A 16,755-nucleotide genomic window follows, 5' to 3' on the forward strand; every position below is an offset into this window, starting at 1 on the left:
GAGGTTGTATGATCCCTACTTAACTTTTTGGAAAGTGAGTACTAGGGTCCTAGTTATACATTTTTTATATGCGGAACCGTGCAACCACTGCGGGGAAGGAACCCCTATTATATTTTCATCAGGGCATCTAGCAGAGAACAATGGATTTCAACCAAGCTTGAGCTTTGATAACCCCTTCTTCCAAGCTCGACCAAATTTAGTCGGAAATAAAAGTAAGTAACATAGCTGTGCCTTTTGTCGGTGCTTACCCAATCTGATTTGTGGGGAAGTGGTCTCCTAAATTGTTAAGTGTCCCGATGTGGAAATGAATAGGCAGTCGGATCTCAACCAACCGTGGTGGGAAGCCAAATTTTTTTCATTCATCAGGAAATTTAACAGAAGTGATTGTCGGATATGTACAAAACTTGGCAGAAAATAAAAGCTTATGTTCCATCCATGCCTTTTGGGATCCGGTTTCATTCTGTACTCTGCGGGTGAAAGAAAATGGGGTTTCTCAACTCATGTAACAAAAACAATGATTCGAAGAGTTTATTAGATATCCACCAAACCTAGTTAGGAGTGGCGATCTATGTACTATACCTACTTTGTTGAAGTCTTGGACCGATTCAACATTGGAGGAGGGGAGCAATCGCATTTCCGCCTATTTAAATGGGGAGTAAAACCTAATGTCGGAATTTCGCCTCTTGGGAGCCCTTGCCTGTTCTGCCATCTGGGGAGAAGGAGGGAAGAGGGCCCTTAAGTCATTATCATTAGAATGTCTACCAGAAAGGGGCCTCAGACCAGGCAAATTGTTCTAGCTAGCCAGTGGAAAGCAAGGCCAGGCAAATTGTTCTAGTTTTTCCTTTTGGGGTCTCTACCTCATCCGATCCTTATATGGAGAAAGAGTCCCATCCCTCTATTTTTGTCATCATGGCATGTACTAGGACAAGCATTCCAGACAAATATACATTTTAGTTAGAAGTAAGAGATAATATCCTACTTTTCTCCCCATAGCCGACCTTATACGTGTTGGAAATAGGGAAATTTTTTGTACAGGGGGGGGGGGTAAATTCTAGGAATCGAAAAATGTACCTATATGAACTTCCCTGGGGAGTAAGGGGCATTGATATGAGTCGCAATTTATTAATACTGAAATTTTTTAGGATTTGTATATAGGCAACTATAACCAAATTAATGTATTGACAAAGGTCTATATCCTGTATATGGTTTGTACCATAATTAGTGCTAGTTATTAAGGTATACGACCACTTTGAAGATAAGCACCACCAACCATGATGTCTGAAATACCTTGTTGTAAGGTTTCATATTCCTTGCTGTGATGCTTGAAACTCCTTCTTACCGTGCTTGACCGTTTTATAGTTAAATTTTACATTTTCCTCGCGACAGGGGCCTGAGGGGCAATGGGGTCGAGTCACTTAAATTCTCCGAACTTGTATTTCGTCATGGCGCTGGAAAAGTGTTTGCTAATACATGACACTTGATGTGAATTGGTTAGTTTGAGATGACGCAATGCATTGGTGTTTAACCTGAATAATTAACGTTCTTCACGCTTCCTTGTAAGTTTGAATTTGTGCTATCTATGGCCTATCCACAATAAAATTTTAGTGATACGGTGATTTACATAGTGCTAACTACGCCAATCAGAAAATTGTACGAAAAATCTGATTGGCTAAAAATCAGTGCTAGCTAAATCTTAGTGTTAGGAAAATCTTTTTATGAATGGGCTTTAGGTGCTCTAATATTTTTCCTTTTTTAATTCCTGTAATTTTATTCCATAAAATAAGAAACCTTCGTATTTAAACCTGACTAAAGTCAAACGTATCACAAAACAAATATTTAACATTCAGAAAATTCTCTTAACTAGCTCATAAAACTACGTCCGGCGTCAGGTAACGTCCATTAACCAGCGGATGCCGTTCTTTCAAACACGACTACAATTACTATCTTGACTATCACCTTTAATTTCCTGAGGTCGTCATTACCGATGCCACAAAAAACCGCGCACGTCCGCTGTTAGAAAATCATGATTTTTGTGCTTGTGGTCGGTCAGCCCTAACCTTGTGGCGACGCGTGCCAGTAACAAAACCTTAATTGTTTCCTTTCTTTGTCTTCTGAAAATATCCTATAATTAAAGTCATGTTACTTCTTATGCTCCTTAATTGAAGAAATTCTTCCAATTATTTAGATGGCCAAAACACTTCAAAAGACGGACCCGTTGGCAAGGTTTTAAGTGATTTGAGTTTCTACGCTTTGCAAACTAGCCAGTCATTTCTTTGATCAATGAAAGAGTTGCTAGAAAATGAATTACTGTCTTAAAGATACCAGGGTAGGCGATTTTAAAAAGCTCAAATTTTTTTTCTTATTTTTCGGGTGTTCGCATCGTTAATAATTAAATGTAGAGACTGTTCCATTTTTTGGATGAGGAGGAGGCGGGCAGAAAGGCTAGATTTAGTTTTTACAGGAAGCCGGCTTAAAAAGTCTATTTTTAAACCATTTTGAAAGAAATTTGAACATTACGGGTCAAATGAAATCCAGAATCGAATTTTTGCTCTTTTTTTACTGAAAAATTTTCGGTGTTTTGAAAATCAATTATCAAAAAATTTGGACCTTTTAGGAGGTGCTTTTGCCACCCTTGATTAATTCACTCACCATAGGCATCATTTGGATGGGGAGGTTTCTTATCAAAATTTAGAAAATATTAATACATATTAAGTAAGTCTTAAAATTATAATTGGTGAGAAACTGGCTCATGTGTTGCCAGGATAATTTTTAGATAAGAAATAAAATTGGAATGGGTTAAGAGGTATATTTTAGTTTAAGTTTTTATTATATTAACACCAATACAGAAAAGATTGCGATAACGCTAGTTTTCTTTTAAGTTTGATAGGGTAAGATAGGTGTAATACTAATACATATTAAGTAAGTCTTAAAATTATAATTGGTGAGAAACTGGCTCATGTGTTGCCAGGATAATTTTTTGTTAAGAAATAAAATTGGAATGAGTTAAGAGGTGTATTTTAGACTAAGTTTTTATTATATTAACGCCAATACAGAACAAAATACGATAACGCTAGTTTTCTTTTAAGTAACTGTTCTTCATTCCTACTTGAAGAAAAATGTGTTATTGAAGACATAGGGCAGACCCACGCTACTTTTTTTTTTTACCGTTTCGTGTTCGGTATCCGTTATCAAATAATTTCCCAAAATAAGTTTTTAGACATATTAAACACACTAATAGGCTTGCAGTTTTTGCAAATTTTTAGGGAGGGCCCTGAAACCCTACTTTCCCCTAAAGGATATTTCCTATCCCCGGATATGGATCCCAAGCTACTATTCAACAACGGGGTGGGGAAACTAACTTTTTCTTTTAGAAATTTCTTAAACTGGAATGAAATTAAATAATGAAGCAACATGATAAAACAAAACGTATCTTGTTACTGTGCGCTATTAGCTTTCTTACCCAACCCTGGCGTTCTACGTTACTTTTATCGTGCTGCAAAGATCCAAGCAACAGATTAGCTTGAGGCTGTCTGCTTTCGGGAAAGGTTTTCACAGTTTTTTTTTTCTTATATTTTTTTTTTGTAAGAATGGTTTTTATTTAAAATAATAAAGAAGAAACTATTTTTTTTTCTGTGCCCCCCCCCTCCCCCGAATCCTCAAAAGGCTATGCTGTCATATGTGCTTTACTAAAAACTAAATAGATTCAGAGTTTTATTTATTATTCTTTCTACGTGTTTGAAGGAAATGAATTAAAAGGAAGAAAAACAGTGACCAAAACATGGTATTAAAAATATTAAAACTAAGAAAATCATCAAATAAACATTCATATGTTTTAAAACGAATAAGTGTGGTGCTTCTGTTCTTAAATCCCCTCAAAAGGTTGGATAGTCAGTTTGCTTTAGTGAAAATTAAACAAATACCTCAAAAGGAAAGTTTAATTTCACCAATTGATGTTCTACTTATTTGAAAAGATTAGATTTAAAAGGAGAAAAATGATGAAATTGCATTACGCATTAGACTATTAAAGCTAAACCGATTGTTACAAGCATGTTGATATCGGTAAAAGAATTCCTGGAAACTTAAGCAGCATTTGATTCTTTTAATTTAATTAAAAAAATTATATAGAAATTATGTTTTGTTTCAGAGGCAACGCTATAGCGTTGCCTGTAGTAAAGGCCATACGTCTCCAATCTTTAGTTTTTTTCCCCAGAGGCACTTCATATGGAAGGGGTCATCGTATAAACTTTGGAGGGGGCTCATTCGATTGAAAGTCGAAAGTTCTAGTGGCCATTTTAAAGAGTCAAAAGTGATCGGAGGGTAACTAGCCCCCCACGCCCTTTTTCCCAAATGTATCCGATAAAAATTTGTTTACTTTGATATTCAGATTTATTGATTTACGTGCCAACTTTCATTTGCGGTGCAAGGGCTGTCAGTTATGCAGGCCTCTTATTGTTACTTAGATACTTTCTTTACTTTGATACTTTGTTTACTTTGATGTTTTCTTTACTTTGATCCTTTGTTACTTTGATATTGAAAAAGAACTTGATTTTGGAATAAGGAATTTTTTAAAAACTGGAAAATTTTTTCAAGCAAAAACGAACGAAAATTAGTTTTGAAAACTTTCCGAGAAAGAAGTTTTTCGAAGAAAAGTAAAGGCCATATTAAATTTAAGATCAGCAGATACACGTAATTATTAAAATTCAAACTAAAAACGACCAGAAATTACTATTAAAAATATATAAAACCCAAAACGAACAGAAATAAAATAGCAAAAAAAAACAACATAAAAGAGGTGCTAATATAAATGAATAAATAAATCTTAAAACCAGTAAAGCTTAAATTGAATCTGCAAATAAAGCCTAAAATAAAAAAATGTTTTGCTATTGAAGTATAAATGAAACCCAAAACGAAAAGAAATAACAATCTTAGCAAACAAATATACAATAGGAAATAGTGTAAATGAATATATAAATCTTAAAACGCGTGGAACTTAAATACGCAAATCAAGCTTGAAACTAACAAAAATTACTAAAAACAAGAGTTTAGATATTCCCTCCTTCTTTCACTTTAAAAGTCTAAAACCTACTGCGTCATTGACGCTTTACTGAAAATGAATTATATTATAAATATTTTCCATTTACTTATTACAACATTGGAAATAAACATAACAATTACAGTAAAATTAAATTTTGAACTGATGAGCTTTCAGCAATTAATATCATTATATATTAGTTTTATTTTATTAGCTCTTTCCAAGACTGTTCAAGACAAATATAGCTTCACTACAAACAAGAGTTTGGATACTGCCCCCTTCCCTAAATGAAAAAGTCTAAAGCATACTACTTCATTGGTGCTTCACTGAAAACGAATTATATTACAAATGTTTTCTTTTCCAGTTATTGCAGCTTTGAAAATGATAATAAAATTACAGTGAAATAAAATCTTGAACTGATGATCTTTCAGCAATTAATCGCATTATATATCAAACATTCAATTTGATTTTATTTGTACTTTTCAAGAATGCTCAAGACACATATAGTTTTCAGTAAAGCGCCAATGACGCAGTAGGTTTTAGACTTTTACAGTGAAAGAGGGAAGCATAACCCAAACTTCTTTGTAGAGATTTTTGTTCTTTTCAAGCTGGATTTGCATATTCAATAGAAGTTTTACTCGTTTTAAGATGTATTTACTCATTTATATTAGTAACTATTGTTTGTTTGTTTGCTATGATTGTTTATTTAATTGTGTTGCGAGAGCAACACTTTGGTTTTGTCCGTTTTTTTTTTTTGTCTTTTTTTCCTGTGCCGCCGATCTCAGCTTATTCCTGGAAACTGGTAAGGGTCTAACCTGTGTGGTTTTCACGCAAAGTGTGGTCCTCAGGCCGGATTGATGAATATGACAACATTTTGGAAAGCTCCGCAGAGCTCTTGCCTGAGGCCAAAAAGGATGGTTTTTGCTTGTCCACGAGCCAGAACCTATAGTGTGCGAAGTGAAGTAGAGTTATATAGCCTACGTCAGAGACGAGTATCTGAAGTTGTGCAAAGCTTTCGTTTCATCCATGCTAATGCTTTCGAGTGGAAAGCTCTGTTCTAGCAGGCAAGCAGGCAGGCACCACTTTCAAATTGAAGATGGACTAAAATCTATAAGTGTTAAAAATATGCCGTAGTTACCCGGCCCCATAGCAGATATATCTTCTTTGAGTGATAAATAGAAAAATTTACAGAAACAAAAATGTGGCATTTTCCCACGGGTCCGAAAGTGGTGCCATCTATTGTTTCTACCCATTTCTGTTCGTGATTTCAGCTGAGTTTATCATTCGGTTTTTCGGACTTGGGATTGCAGTAGAGAAATGGTATCAGATGTGCCTAATAAACTTTAAAAGTTCTTTCATTGCTAAAGAAATTGGAGCTTATCCTTTGCTCCTTTCTAAGTGGTGACGTTAGAAAGTTGGCCTACGACAAAAATAAATCAACTTTTGAACTAAGACGGATAGAATTTTTTTTCGACGGCAATCGATAGCTCTTGATGAGCTGATCAAAGTATATGACATCCATTTTTTGGTACAAAAATTCCTTCATGAGATATACCAGTTTGAAAATTTCAAGGGGTTGACAACTTCAGTAGTAAGGTAAACACTGAAACGAAATCTAGGCCAATACAAATTGTGAGACTTATAGAGGAGTTGTAAGCAAAAGTCGGCTGTTAGGTAATAATCACCTTCGGCAATGAGGGGCTAGCAACTTTTGCTAGTTGGTGTACCAACACCACCGGTGAACTTGATGCCTATCCCGGGAGAGGGACTTATAAGTAAAAATCGGCTCACTTTGGGCGAGAAACGGCTGTTAGCTCATAATCATCTTCGAAAATGAGGGTTTTGCCACTTTTGCTAGTTGGTGTACCTATTATTTGTTTCCGGTGTATTTGATGGTTAAACCAATTTGGTTCCAGTGGTAAGACATGTAGGGGACTTGTAAGTAATAATCGGCTGTTGGGCTACAATCTTCTTCAGAGATGAGTGGTTTGTAACTTTTGCTAGTTGGTGTACCCATTTATTTGTTTCGGTGAACTTGATGTCAATCACGGAAGAGGGACTTATAAGTAAGACTCCGTTCACTTTGGGCTAGAAATTTGTGTAAATTGGTGCACATTGTATTCGATCTCTTTAAATCTGACAGAATTAAGTGTTAACGCAACGGGTACAAACGATAGCGTAAAACAATGAGGTAGTTTCGTAATAATTAGTGTCACCTATGGCATTTTAATCCTGAAAAGTTACGCATAGCTTTATAATACCAACTAGATTATATAAGATATTGTTCCAAGTTTTCATCCGTCACGATGTCTACGATTGAAAAGGATAAAGTTCAACTGGCTGCAAAGTCAATTTAGTCCCTTCTTTCGGTATTATTTTGTAGTTGTTGTTTTTTCAACAATGAGGAATAGCCTTTGGTCATGTGATGTCTGATTGCGTTCTTGTTTGAACACACCGTTTTAAAAACTTCGACAGGCTGACAACTTCATCGTTTAATCGATAGTGAAGAAATAAGCATAAATGAGAATGTAAAACAATGAGATAGTTTTTGTAATAATTAATAGAATGTCATCTATGGTATTTTGATTCTGAAAAGTTAGGGATAGCTTTATAATACCAACTAGATTATATAAGATATTGTTCCCAGTTTTCATCCGTCACGAGGTCTACGATTGAAAAGGAGAAAGTTCAACTGGCTGCAAAGTCAATTTAGTCCCTTCTTTCGATACTGTTTTGTTGTTGTTTTTTTTCAACGCTGAGGAATAGCCTTTGATCATGTGATTGCTTATCGATAGCGAAGAAACAAAACCAAAGTGTTGCTCAATTTTGATCAGACGATTTTGAGAAAAGAGGGGTGGGGAAGGAGGCGCAGTTGCCCTCCAATTTTTCGGTTACTTAAAAAGGCAACTATAACTTTTAATTTTTAACGAACGTTTTTATTAGTAAAAAATATACGTAACTTAAGAATTAACTTACGTAACAAACTTTTATATTCTTATATTTTTATTATGTATATGAGGGGGTTTGTCCCCTCGTTAATACCTCGCTCTTTATACTAAATCTTAAGTTTTGTCCCAATTCTTTAAGAATGACCCCTGAATCAGAAAGGCCGTAGAATAAGTAGTTGAAATTACTAAAAATACTTTAGCATAAAGAGCGATGTATTTATCTCCTCCTAAATACCTCGCTCTTTATGCTAAAGTATTTTTAGAGCCCCTCATATGCTTAATAATCTCTGTTCGTTTTAAGTTTAAATGCTACTCGTTACTTTCAATTGAAAAAACTTTTCCATGTTTATTTTTTCATTGTTTTTTTATAGTAATGCTAGAAAATCCTGCGCCCTTTTTATTGAGTTTCTCTTTCCCCTTGACATATTCCTCCAAGGAAAGAACCCCCACATAGCCCCCTCCTTTCAACCCAACCCCCCAAACCAAAAGAATCCACCTGAAAACGTCTATACACTTCCCAATAACCATTACTGTATGTAAACACTAGTGAAAGTTTGTAACTGGCAGCCCCTCCCCCAGGGACCGTGGGGGAGTATGTCATCCCCAAAGACATAGTTATTATGGTTTTCAATTATTCGGAACAAAATGGGTACATCAAAACTTTGATCTGTTGACTTTTGGAAAAAAATGAGCGTGGGAGGGGGGCCTAGTTGCCCTCCAATTTTTTGGTCACTTAAAAGGGTACTAGAACTTTTTATTTCCATTTGAATGAGCCCTCTTGAGACATTCTATGACCAATTGGTCGATACGATGACCCCTGGGAAAAAGAAAGAAAGAAAAAAAATTAACACGCACCCGTGATCTGTCTTCTGGCAAAAAATGCGAAATTCCACATTTTTGTAGATAGTAGCTTGAAACTTTTGCTAAAGGGTTCTCTGTTACGTTGAATATGATGATGTGATTTTCGTTAAGATTCTATGACTTTTAGGGGGTGTTTACCCCTATTTTCCAAAATAAGGTAAATTTTCTCGGGCTCTTAACTTTTGATGACAAAGACGAAATTTGATGAAACTAATATATTTAAAATCAGCATGAAAATCCGATTCTTTTGATGTATCTTTTAGCATCAAAATTCCGATTTTTAGGGTTTCGTTTACTATTGAGTCGGGTCGCTCCTTACTACAGTTCGTTACCACGAACTGTTTGATTTCTGGTTTGTCTGAGTTTCAGTTTTTGTAGGTTTCCATTTCTTCTGATCTTAAATATAATATGACCTTTACTTTTATTTAGAAAACTTCTTTTTCGGAAAGTTTTTTTTTTAATTATATTCTGTTCGATTTTGATTGCCAAAGTTTCAAATTTTTTCAAAATTCCCCATTTCAAAATATTTTTTTATTCCAAAATAAATTAACAGTTTTAGCAAGAACTAGTAAATTTAACTGAATGTTGGATATATAATGATATTATTTGCTGAAAGCTCACCAGCTCAAGATTTCGTTTCACACAGGCCGTATTTAAAGCTTTGACGCCTCTGAGCCCAATAGTTTTTGCCGCTCTGTTTGTGCAAGATATTTGGGGAAATCCCAAATAATTTTATTCCTCTTTTTAACATTAATTTCGGTTCGTTCTTCAAGTTTTTCAAGTTTTTTCGAAATGTTTTTTTTTAGATTAATTCGGTAAAGGAAGAATGGCAATATAGCCTTTTTCTGTATTGGGGATTGGTATTGAGGGTATGTAAAATTACCCTTATTTATGGTAATCCATGTAAATTCTAAGTTTTCCTTCATAATTTATTTTTATTTCTGTTCGTTTCGGGTTGAATTTCTTCGTTCGTGGCAATTTCTGCTTGCTTTATGTGACGTCTAATATAAGCTACTTTCGATTTATTTTTAAGTTTATATATCAGAGTTTTCAACTCATTTATTAAGTTGGAACTTCAGGAATATTACAACTGTTAATAGTTAACAGTAACTGTAACTGTTAATACTTAATAGGATTTGACTCCTGAATTCTACACTTGTAATATTAGACTAAGATTTGCAATAAAAATATCGATAAGCCTTAAATAGTTTTTTTTTTTTTATTGCGGAAAAACCAATATTGATATTTTGATGTCTTATAAAAAGTCCGATCCAAAGTTAAAAGAAAAGCTTGAATTGTTTTTATGCATTTGCTTTTGTTGTTTTTGTCTTAAGGAATGTTTATTTACATTCCATGTTTTTTCTTTTCTTTTGTCTCTCCGCTTGTCCTGTTTCTGTAGTGGGTCACACATAAATTATACGTATATATATATATATATATATATATATATATATATATATATATATATATATATATATATATATATATGTTTTGTGTTATTAATAAATGGTTTCCTTTCGTGTAAAAACGCCTGGGCGTTTTAAAAACGTACGAAAGGCACATAAAGCAAATATTGCTTTGGCATACTTACCGCTTTAGCCGAAATGTCCCTGTAATAAATGTTCATTATAATTATTTTTTATCATTATCTAAGTGGTTTTTTTCGTGCCGCTTGGTCAAATATTGTGTTTCGCTTTCTAGATACAACTTTAATATATTTGACCAGAGGCTCAGATGAGCTGAATGGCAAATAATTTTCCAATTGAATGATCCGGGGTCTGATTTGTTTTAAGGGGTCAAGTACTAGGTCAATTCATGTACCTCAGAGGCACTGACAGGAGCGGACATAAGGAGCAATGAAACATATTTCTCACTCGTTATGCTTGTTATTATATATCGATATACTATATATATATATATATATATATATATATATATATATATATATAGATGTATATTTGATATTGCAATCAATGATTCCACCTACAACGCATTTCTACCGTTTATAAATTCATAACAAGATTGGGGAGCTTTAGTGTCTTGTTAAAAATGTTGTCTGTAATAATGATTAAATAAAAAGTTTAAGTTTTTTTTAACTTGAAGTAAGGAGCGACATTAAAACTAACAGAAATTACTCCGTATATGTAAGGGGATCTTCCTCCTTAACGCCCCGCTCTTTACGCTAAAGTCTGACTCTTTCTTTTAACTCTGTTTTTTAAAACAGTAAATTACTTTAGTGTAAAAAGCGGGGCGTTGATGAGGAAAATACCCTTACATACACCGAGTAATTTCTGTTTAATTTTAGTTTTAATGTCGCTCCTTACTTCCAGTGAAAAAAAAAATGTTTTTTATTAAATTTCTGAACGTTTTTGAATTAATGCATGTTTTGATTTTGGCTCTCCGCACATAAATAATTAAAACGAAATTTACATATTAATTTTGTTAATGGTTAATGGCATATTAATACATATTAATTTGGCTAAATGGCTTTCTCATTAATCGGAAGATTTTGAGAAAAAAGGAGCGAGGGAGGAGGCCTAGTCGCCCTCAAATTTTTGGATTACTTAAAAAGGCAAATAGTACTTTTAATATTTTACGAACGTTTTCATTAGTAAAAAATACATAACTTACGAATTATCTTACGTAACGAACTTCTATATTCGTATGTTTTTATTACGTATACGAGGGGGTTCATCCCCTCGTCAATGCCTCGCTCTTTACACTAAAGCTTAAATTTTGTCCCAATTCCTTAAGAATGATCCCTGAATCACAAAGGCCGTAGAATAAATAGTTGAAATTACTAAAAATACTTTAGCGTAAAGAGCGAGGTATTACGAGGAGGTGAACCGCTGTTATGCGTAATAATTTCTGTTCGTTTTAAGTTTTAATGCTGCTCTTTACTTTCAGTTGAAAAAACTTCTCATATATATTTTTTCATTGTTTTTTAAATAATGCTAGAAAATCCTGCGCTCCCTTCATTGAAATTCTCTTCCGCCATGGCAAATTCCCCCATAGAAAGATCCTCTCATGTAACTCCCCTCAAAAAACCAGAAAATCCCCTTAAAACGTCTGTACACTTCAATAACCATTACTAAACGTAAACACTGGTCAAAGTTTGTAACTTGTAGCCCCTCCCACGGGGACTGTGGGAGAGTAAGTCGTCCCCAAAGACATAGTTATTAAGTTTTTCGACTATGATGAATAAAATGGCTATCTCAGAATTTTGATTCGGTGACATTGCGGAAAAAATGAGCTAGGGAGGGGGCATAGACGCCCTCCAATTTTCGGTCACTTAAAAAGGGCACTAGAACTTTTAATTCCCGTTAGAATGAGCCCTCTTGCAAAATTCTAGGACCACTGGGTCGATACGATCACCCCTGGAAAAAAAAATAATAATAAAAAAACAAAAATAAATAAAGACGCACTCGTGATCGGTCTTCTAGCAAAAAATACCAATATCCAGATTTTTTAGATAGGAGCTTGACAATTCTACAGGGGGGTTCTCTGATACGCTGAATATGAATATGTGATTTTCTTTAAGGTTCTATGACTTTTAGGGGGTGTTCCCTCCTATTTTCTAAAATAAAGCAAATTTTCTCAGGCCTTTAACTCTTGATGGGTTACACTAAACTTGATGAAACTTATATATTTAAAATTAGTATTAAAATACGATTCTTTTGATGGAACTATTGCTATCAAAATTCCATTTTTTAGAGTTTCTGTTGATATTTAGCCGGGGTGCTCCTTACTACAGTATGTAGTAACTGTTATATTACCTCTGTTTACCTCTTATATTACCTCTGTGTATTGAGTACCACGAACCGTTTGATCGATCTCCTTGTTTTAGGAATTCGACTAGATTCTTATGCGTAAAGCGTTTGTTTCTTATGAGATTGTATTTAGGAACCACACAACGTCCGCTGGTATAATCAGTGGTTATAATCAATGGTAATAATCAACGGTTTGAAAGCTGCAGTATCTTGTGGAAGTTTCAAAGTAATTCAAAATTTTTTCTATCTGCATTTAATTTTCCAATGTTTGCACAGCTTGGTCCTTTTTTGGAGAATATTAAAGATTAAAGAATAGTAAACGAGATTAAATTCGGATAATATTTGGAGATTATTTTGATATTTTGATCTCCAGATAATATTTGGAGATCCAACAATTTGGAGATTAAAGAATAACTATATAATGCAATACTTTTGATGCGCTTCTCTTTTGTATGAGATTGAATAGAGACTTACTTTTTGACATAAAAAACGATATTGACTAGCTTCGGGCTCTACAGAAATCTTCATTTTGTGATTTTTATGAGTAAAAAATGATATTAGAGCGTAAATCGGTGGAGAAGTTGAAACCATATTATAAAAAATAAAAGAAAAGTTGTTTCATTCTCTTTCCACTACCGATGCTGCCGTTTTTTTTTTTTTTTTTTTTTTTTTTTTTATTGGCTATTGGCTATGCATTTACGCATCCTTAAACAAAGGACTGGATTAGCATATATTACTTTGGAGTATAATTTTGCATTCACACTGAAGTTTTACTTGAAAAATTCTGTGGGCTCAAATTAGCGCCAGTTAAATCTCGAAATTAGTAAAATAATTTAAAAATAGAACGGAATTTTTATAATAGAAGTAATGAGTGAAGATAAAACTTCAAACTATTCCTTCAGGGCATATGCACTTATATGTGCAACATTGGTTCAAATATACTGACTCGTAATGTTTCTCTAAATTCGTAGAAATCTGAAAAACTTGTGCTTTACTGAAAACTCAAAATTGACGCAGCAAAATACGATTAAGAGCGAAAAAGTCCTTAAATTCCCTGTAGAAAAAAAAAGACTAATTTATAAGGCTCTCAATAGTCTTTCACCAGAATTGAAATGAGTAAGTTTTAGTAAACAATTTTAAGTCTCCCAAAACTTCAAGTAAGATCAGTTCCCAGTAAAGCGCTCTACAAATTTATGTGAATTTTACGAGTCAGTCTATCTGAACCAGCAGGCCCATTGCTCATAGATGTTGCATAAAGTGCTCGTTCTTCAAATTGTGTTCGTATTAAGTTTCAACTCTCCTTTTTACTTCAATCAAAAGTTTTTTTTTATTAGCTTTTGCCCGTTTTTAGGTTTTAGCAATATACACAAGAAACCTTACACAAAGACCTTACAACAAACAACAAATTTCAAGGCAATGAAATTAAAGACGTTAAATGAGTTTTCGTTAAAATAGGGATTACATATGGGAGATTTTGAAGATTTTTGGGAGGTTTCAGACTCGTTCCAAATTCCTGTAGATATGTTCTCAAAATAACAGTTAACTATAAATGGTAATTTTTTCTCATAAAAATGATGGCAGTTTTTTTAAACGCATTTTTAAAATTTTTGATTACTATAGGCCGTGGTTTGCTCTTTACCTGGTTGCAGGTATCGCTGCAACCATGATCTCATATTCTCGTTGTGAATGGGGCTGTGAAAGTGTATCAGTGATATAATAAAACCTTGATTTGACTAATATCCTAGGAATCTGATCAAACCACTAACGATCACCCATTGTGTTTCGTTCACTTCACTAACTAAACTCTTTGTATTTGATCAAGTCACTAGTTTTGTCATACCTCTGGGTCATATATGCCTGTACTTTTGACGGTAAAACATAGCTCAAGCTAAAATTGTTTAAAGATACACCGAAGTTATTTTGGACCTCTGTGGGAAACCATAAGTAATAAAGTAAGTAATTGAAATAAAGTAAGTAATTGAATATAAAATCATTTACAACAGGGAAAATGCCCCACGTAAACCTTTGGTTTCAAAACCTTAGGGCACGACCTTCTGTTTGAGCGAGAGGACAGCAAGTTTATCAAAGGCTGGGGTGAGGCCCCTCATTTAAACGATCTCTATATCAAATTATAGGATTCGCCATCGAATTTCGAATAGAATCCTCTGGCATAAGCTTCAATAATATTTGGTAAATTTTGAGACTAAGACTGTTTTCAGTGGAATGAAATCTTCCTAGTCTTTGTAGATTAAAAGGTGACCACATACATTTCTTTGAGGATATTATAAAGGTCGGCTCTGAAGAGACATGAAATAACTATCTTTTGTGATGGCATTTAATATTTGGCCTGATAGAGAATAAGCTTTCAATAATAAACTTGTTCAGTAAAGGCGCACTACTCTTATCATCATTGCTCGTCATTTCATACAATGTTCAGTTCTTTGTTGATGTGCATATGTTTTTATGGCACTTGATATTAAACAAGTGACATATAGCAAATTCTGAAAAATTAGAAAAAATGAGGTATTTTTAACTTACGAACGGGTGATCGGATCTCAATGAAATTTAATATTTAGAAGGATATCGTGTTAACCTGTTAAACTGGAAATCTTAGAAAATACTTAAAACGGAGAGATCAGGATGAAACCGGATGGGAAGAATAAAAACCTGTCTAAGATACGTGACTGACATAACCGGACCGGATCTGCTCTCTTTGGTGGAGTTGGGGGGGGGAAGTAATTTTGAAAATTGAGGTATTTTTAACTTACGAAAGGGTGACCAGATCTTAATGAAATTTGATATTTAGAAGGATCTTGTGCTTTAAATCTCTAATTTTAAATTCCGACTAGATCCTGTGACATTGGGGGAGCTGGAGGGGGAAATATTGGAAAACACTTGGAGAGGAGGAATCGGGATGAAGCTTGGTGGATAGAATAAGCAAATGTCCTTGATACGTGATTGACGTAATCGTACTGGATTCGCTCTCTTTGGGCAGTTGGGGGGAGGGTTTCAGGGATTTGGCGAGTTTGGTGCTTCTGGACGTGCTAGGACGATGAAAATTAGTAGGCGTGTCAGGGAGCTGCACAAATTGACTTGATAAAGTCGTTTTCCCAGATTCGATCATCTGGGGGCCTAATGGGAGAGGAAAAATTAGAAAAAATTAGGTATTTATAACGTACGAGTGGGTGATCGGATCTTAATGAATTTTGATATTTAGAAGGACCTCGTGACTCAGAGCTCTTATTTCAAATCCTGACCGGCATTAAGCCTCTGATTTTCCTTTGAAATCAATCTATTGATTCTTAGAATTTTGTTAGAGCCCATACCATATGAGCTCTTGGCTCTTAGCTGTTCTTGCCTCGTCACAAGTGCCATATGAGCTCTTAGCTCTTGTTCTTATCTATATGACAAAATGATTTCAAGGTTGAAAAGTAACGAGCGGCGAAGGTTGTTGATTGAATTTGGAAAGGGGGCGGGACTTTCTGAGTTTACCCTGGGTGCAACTCGTGTTAGTTACGCCGCTAGTGCTAGTTGTGGCTCTAGGTCGATACTTTTGTTATCGGTGTGCTAAATTTGTATTTGAAGAGAAAAAAAAGAATACAGAGATTTTTTCGTATAAATTGGGATATTCCAAGGTTTTTTTTTCAAAATTCATAGCAGCAAATTGTTCGAGTTGAATTTTTCTAGTTTTATTTTGCAGGTACTGTCAGTTGTTGACCTATGATTTCTTTAATTCTGGGTTTATAAAGGCCGTTGACCGTCTGTTAACAGTTTTGCTAGAGGGTCTGCCACTGGATCCAACTATTTATCCCATGATTTATTGTTCTGCCCGATTAATGTTTGCTTTGCGATCGTTACCGAATTCTATCCGCGGCAGTCATTGATGTGGCCTTTGGCCAGTCAATTATTGGATTAAAATAATGACACCTCTAATCATACCAATCTCAAACAACCGGAGTTTATTCCTGTTTAATTGACGGCATTCTTGCGTAGCTAGTGGGACATCTTATAGGAAGCCGAAAGCATTTCAAATGGCACTGTTATTTTTATATTTGTTGTGTATAGAATGATTGTGTACTTATATAAGATTCCTATCCATAACAAAATTAAAAGCAAAACAAGAATATTACCTACAACGAACTCA

General features: G+C 34.4%; 1 protein-coding gene across 4 annotated transcripts in view; it reads left to right on the forward strand.

Annotated features, from left to right (window-relative positions):
• Positions 1 to 16,755, forward strand: part of LOC136028525 (PDZ domain-containing RING finger protein 4-like) — a 126,962-nt gene that overhangs the window by 52,956 nt on the left and 57,251 nt on the right. Inside the window, exon 1 of one of the 4 annotated variants that reach the window (XM_065706386.1) lies at positions 2,269 to 2,326. The exons of the other annotated variants lie outside the window; for them this stretch is intronic. Coding sequence (XP_065562458.1) covers positions 2,300 to 2,326 — 27 coding nt within the window. The 5' untranslated portion in view covers positions 2,269 to 2,299. Of the gene's footprint in view, positions 1 to 2,268; positions 2,327 to 16,755 lie in introns of those variants that run through there. 4 annotated transcript variants of the gene reach the window in all.

Source organism: Artemia franciscana, chromosome 1 (assembly GCF_032884065.1).
Source record: "Artemia franciscana chromosome 1, ASM3288406v1, whole genome shotgun sequence".
In the NCBI taxonomy this organism is placed as follows: domain Eukaryota; kingdom Metazoa; phylum Arthropoda; class Branchiopoda; order Anostraca; family Artemiidae; genus Artemia; species Artemia franciscana.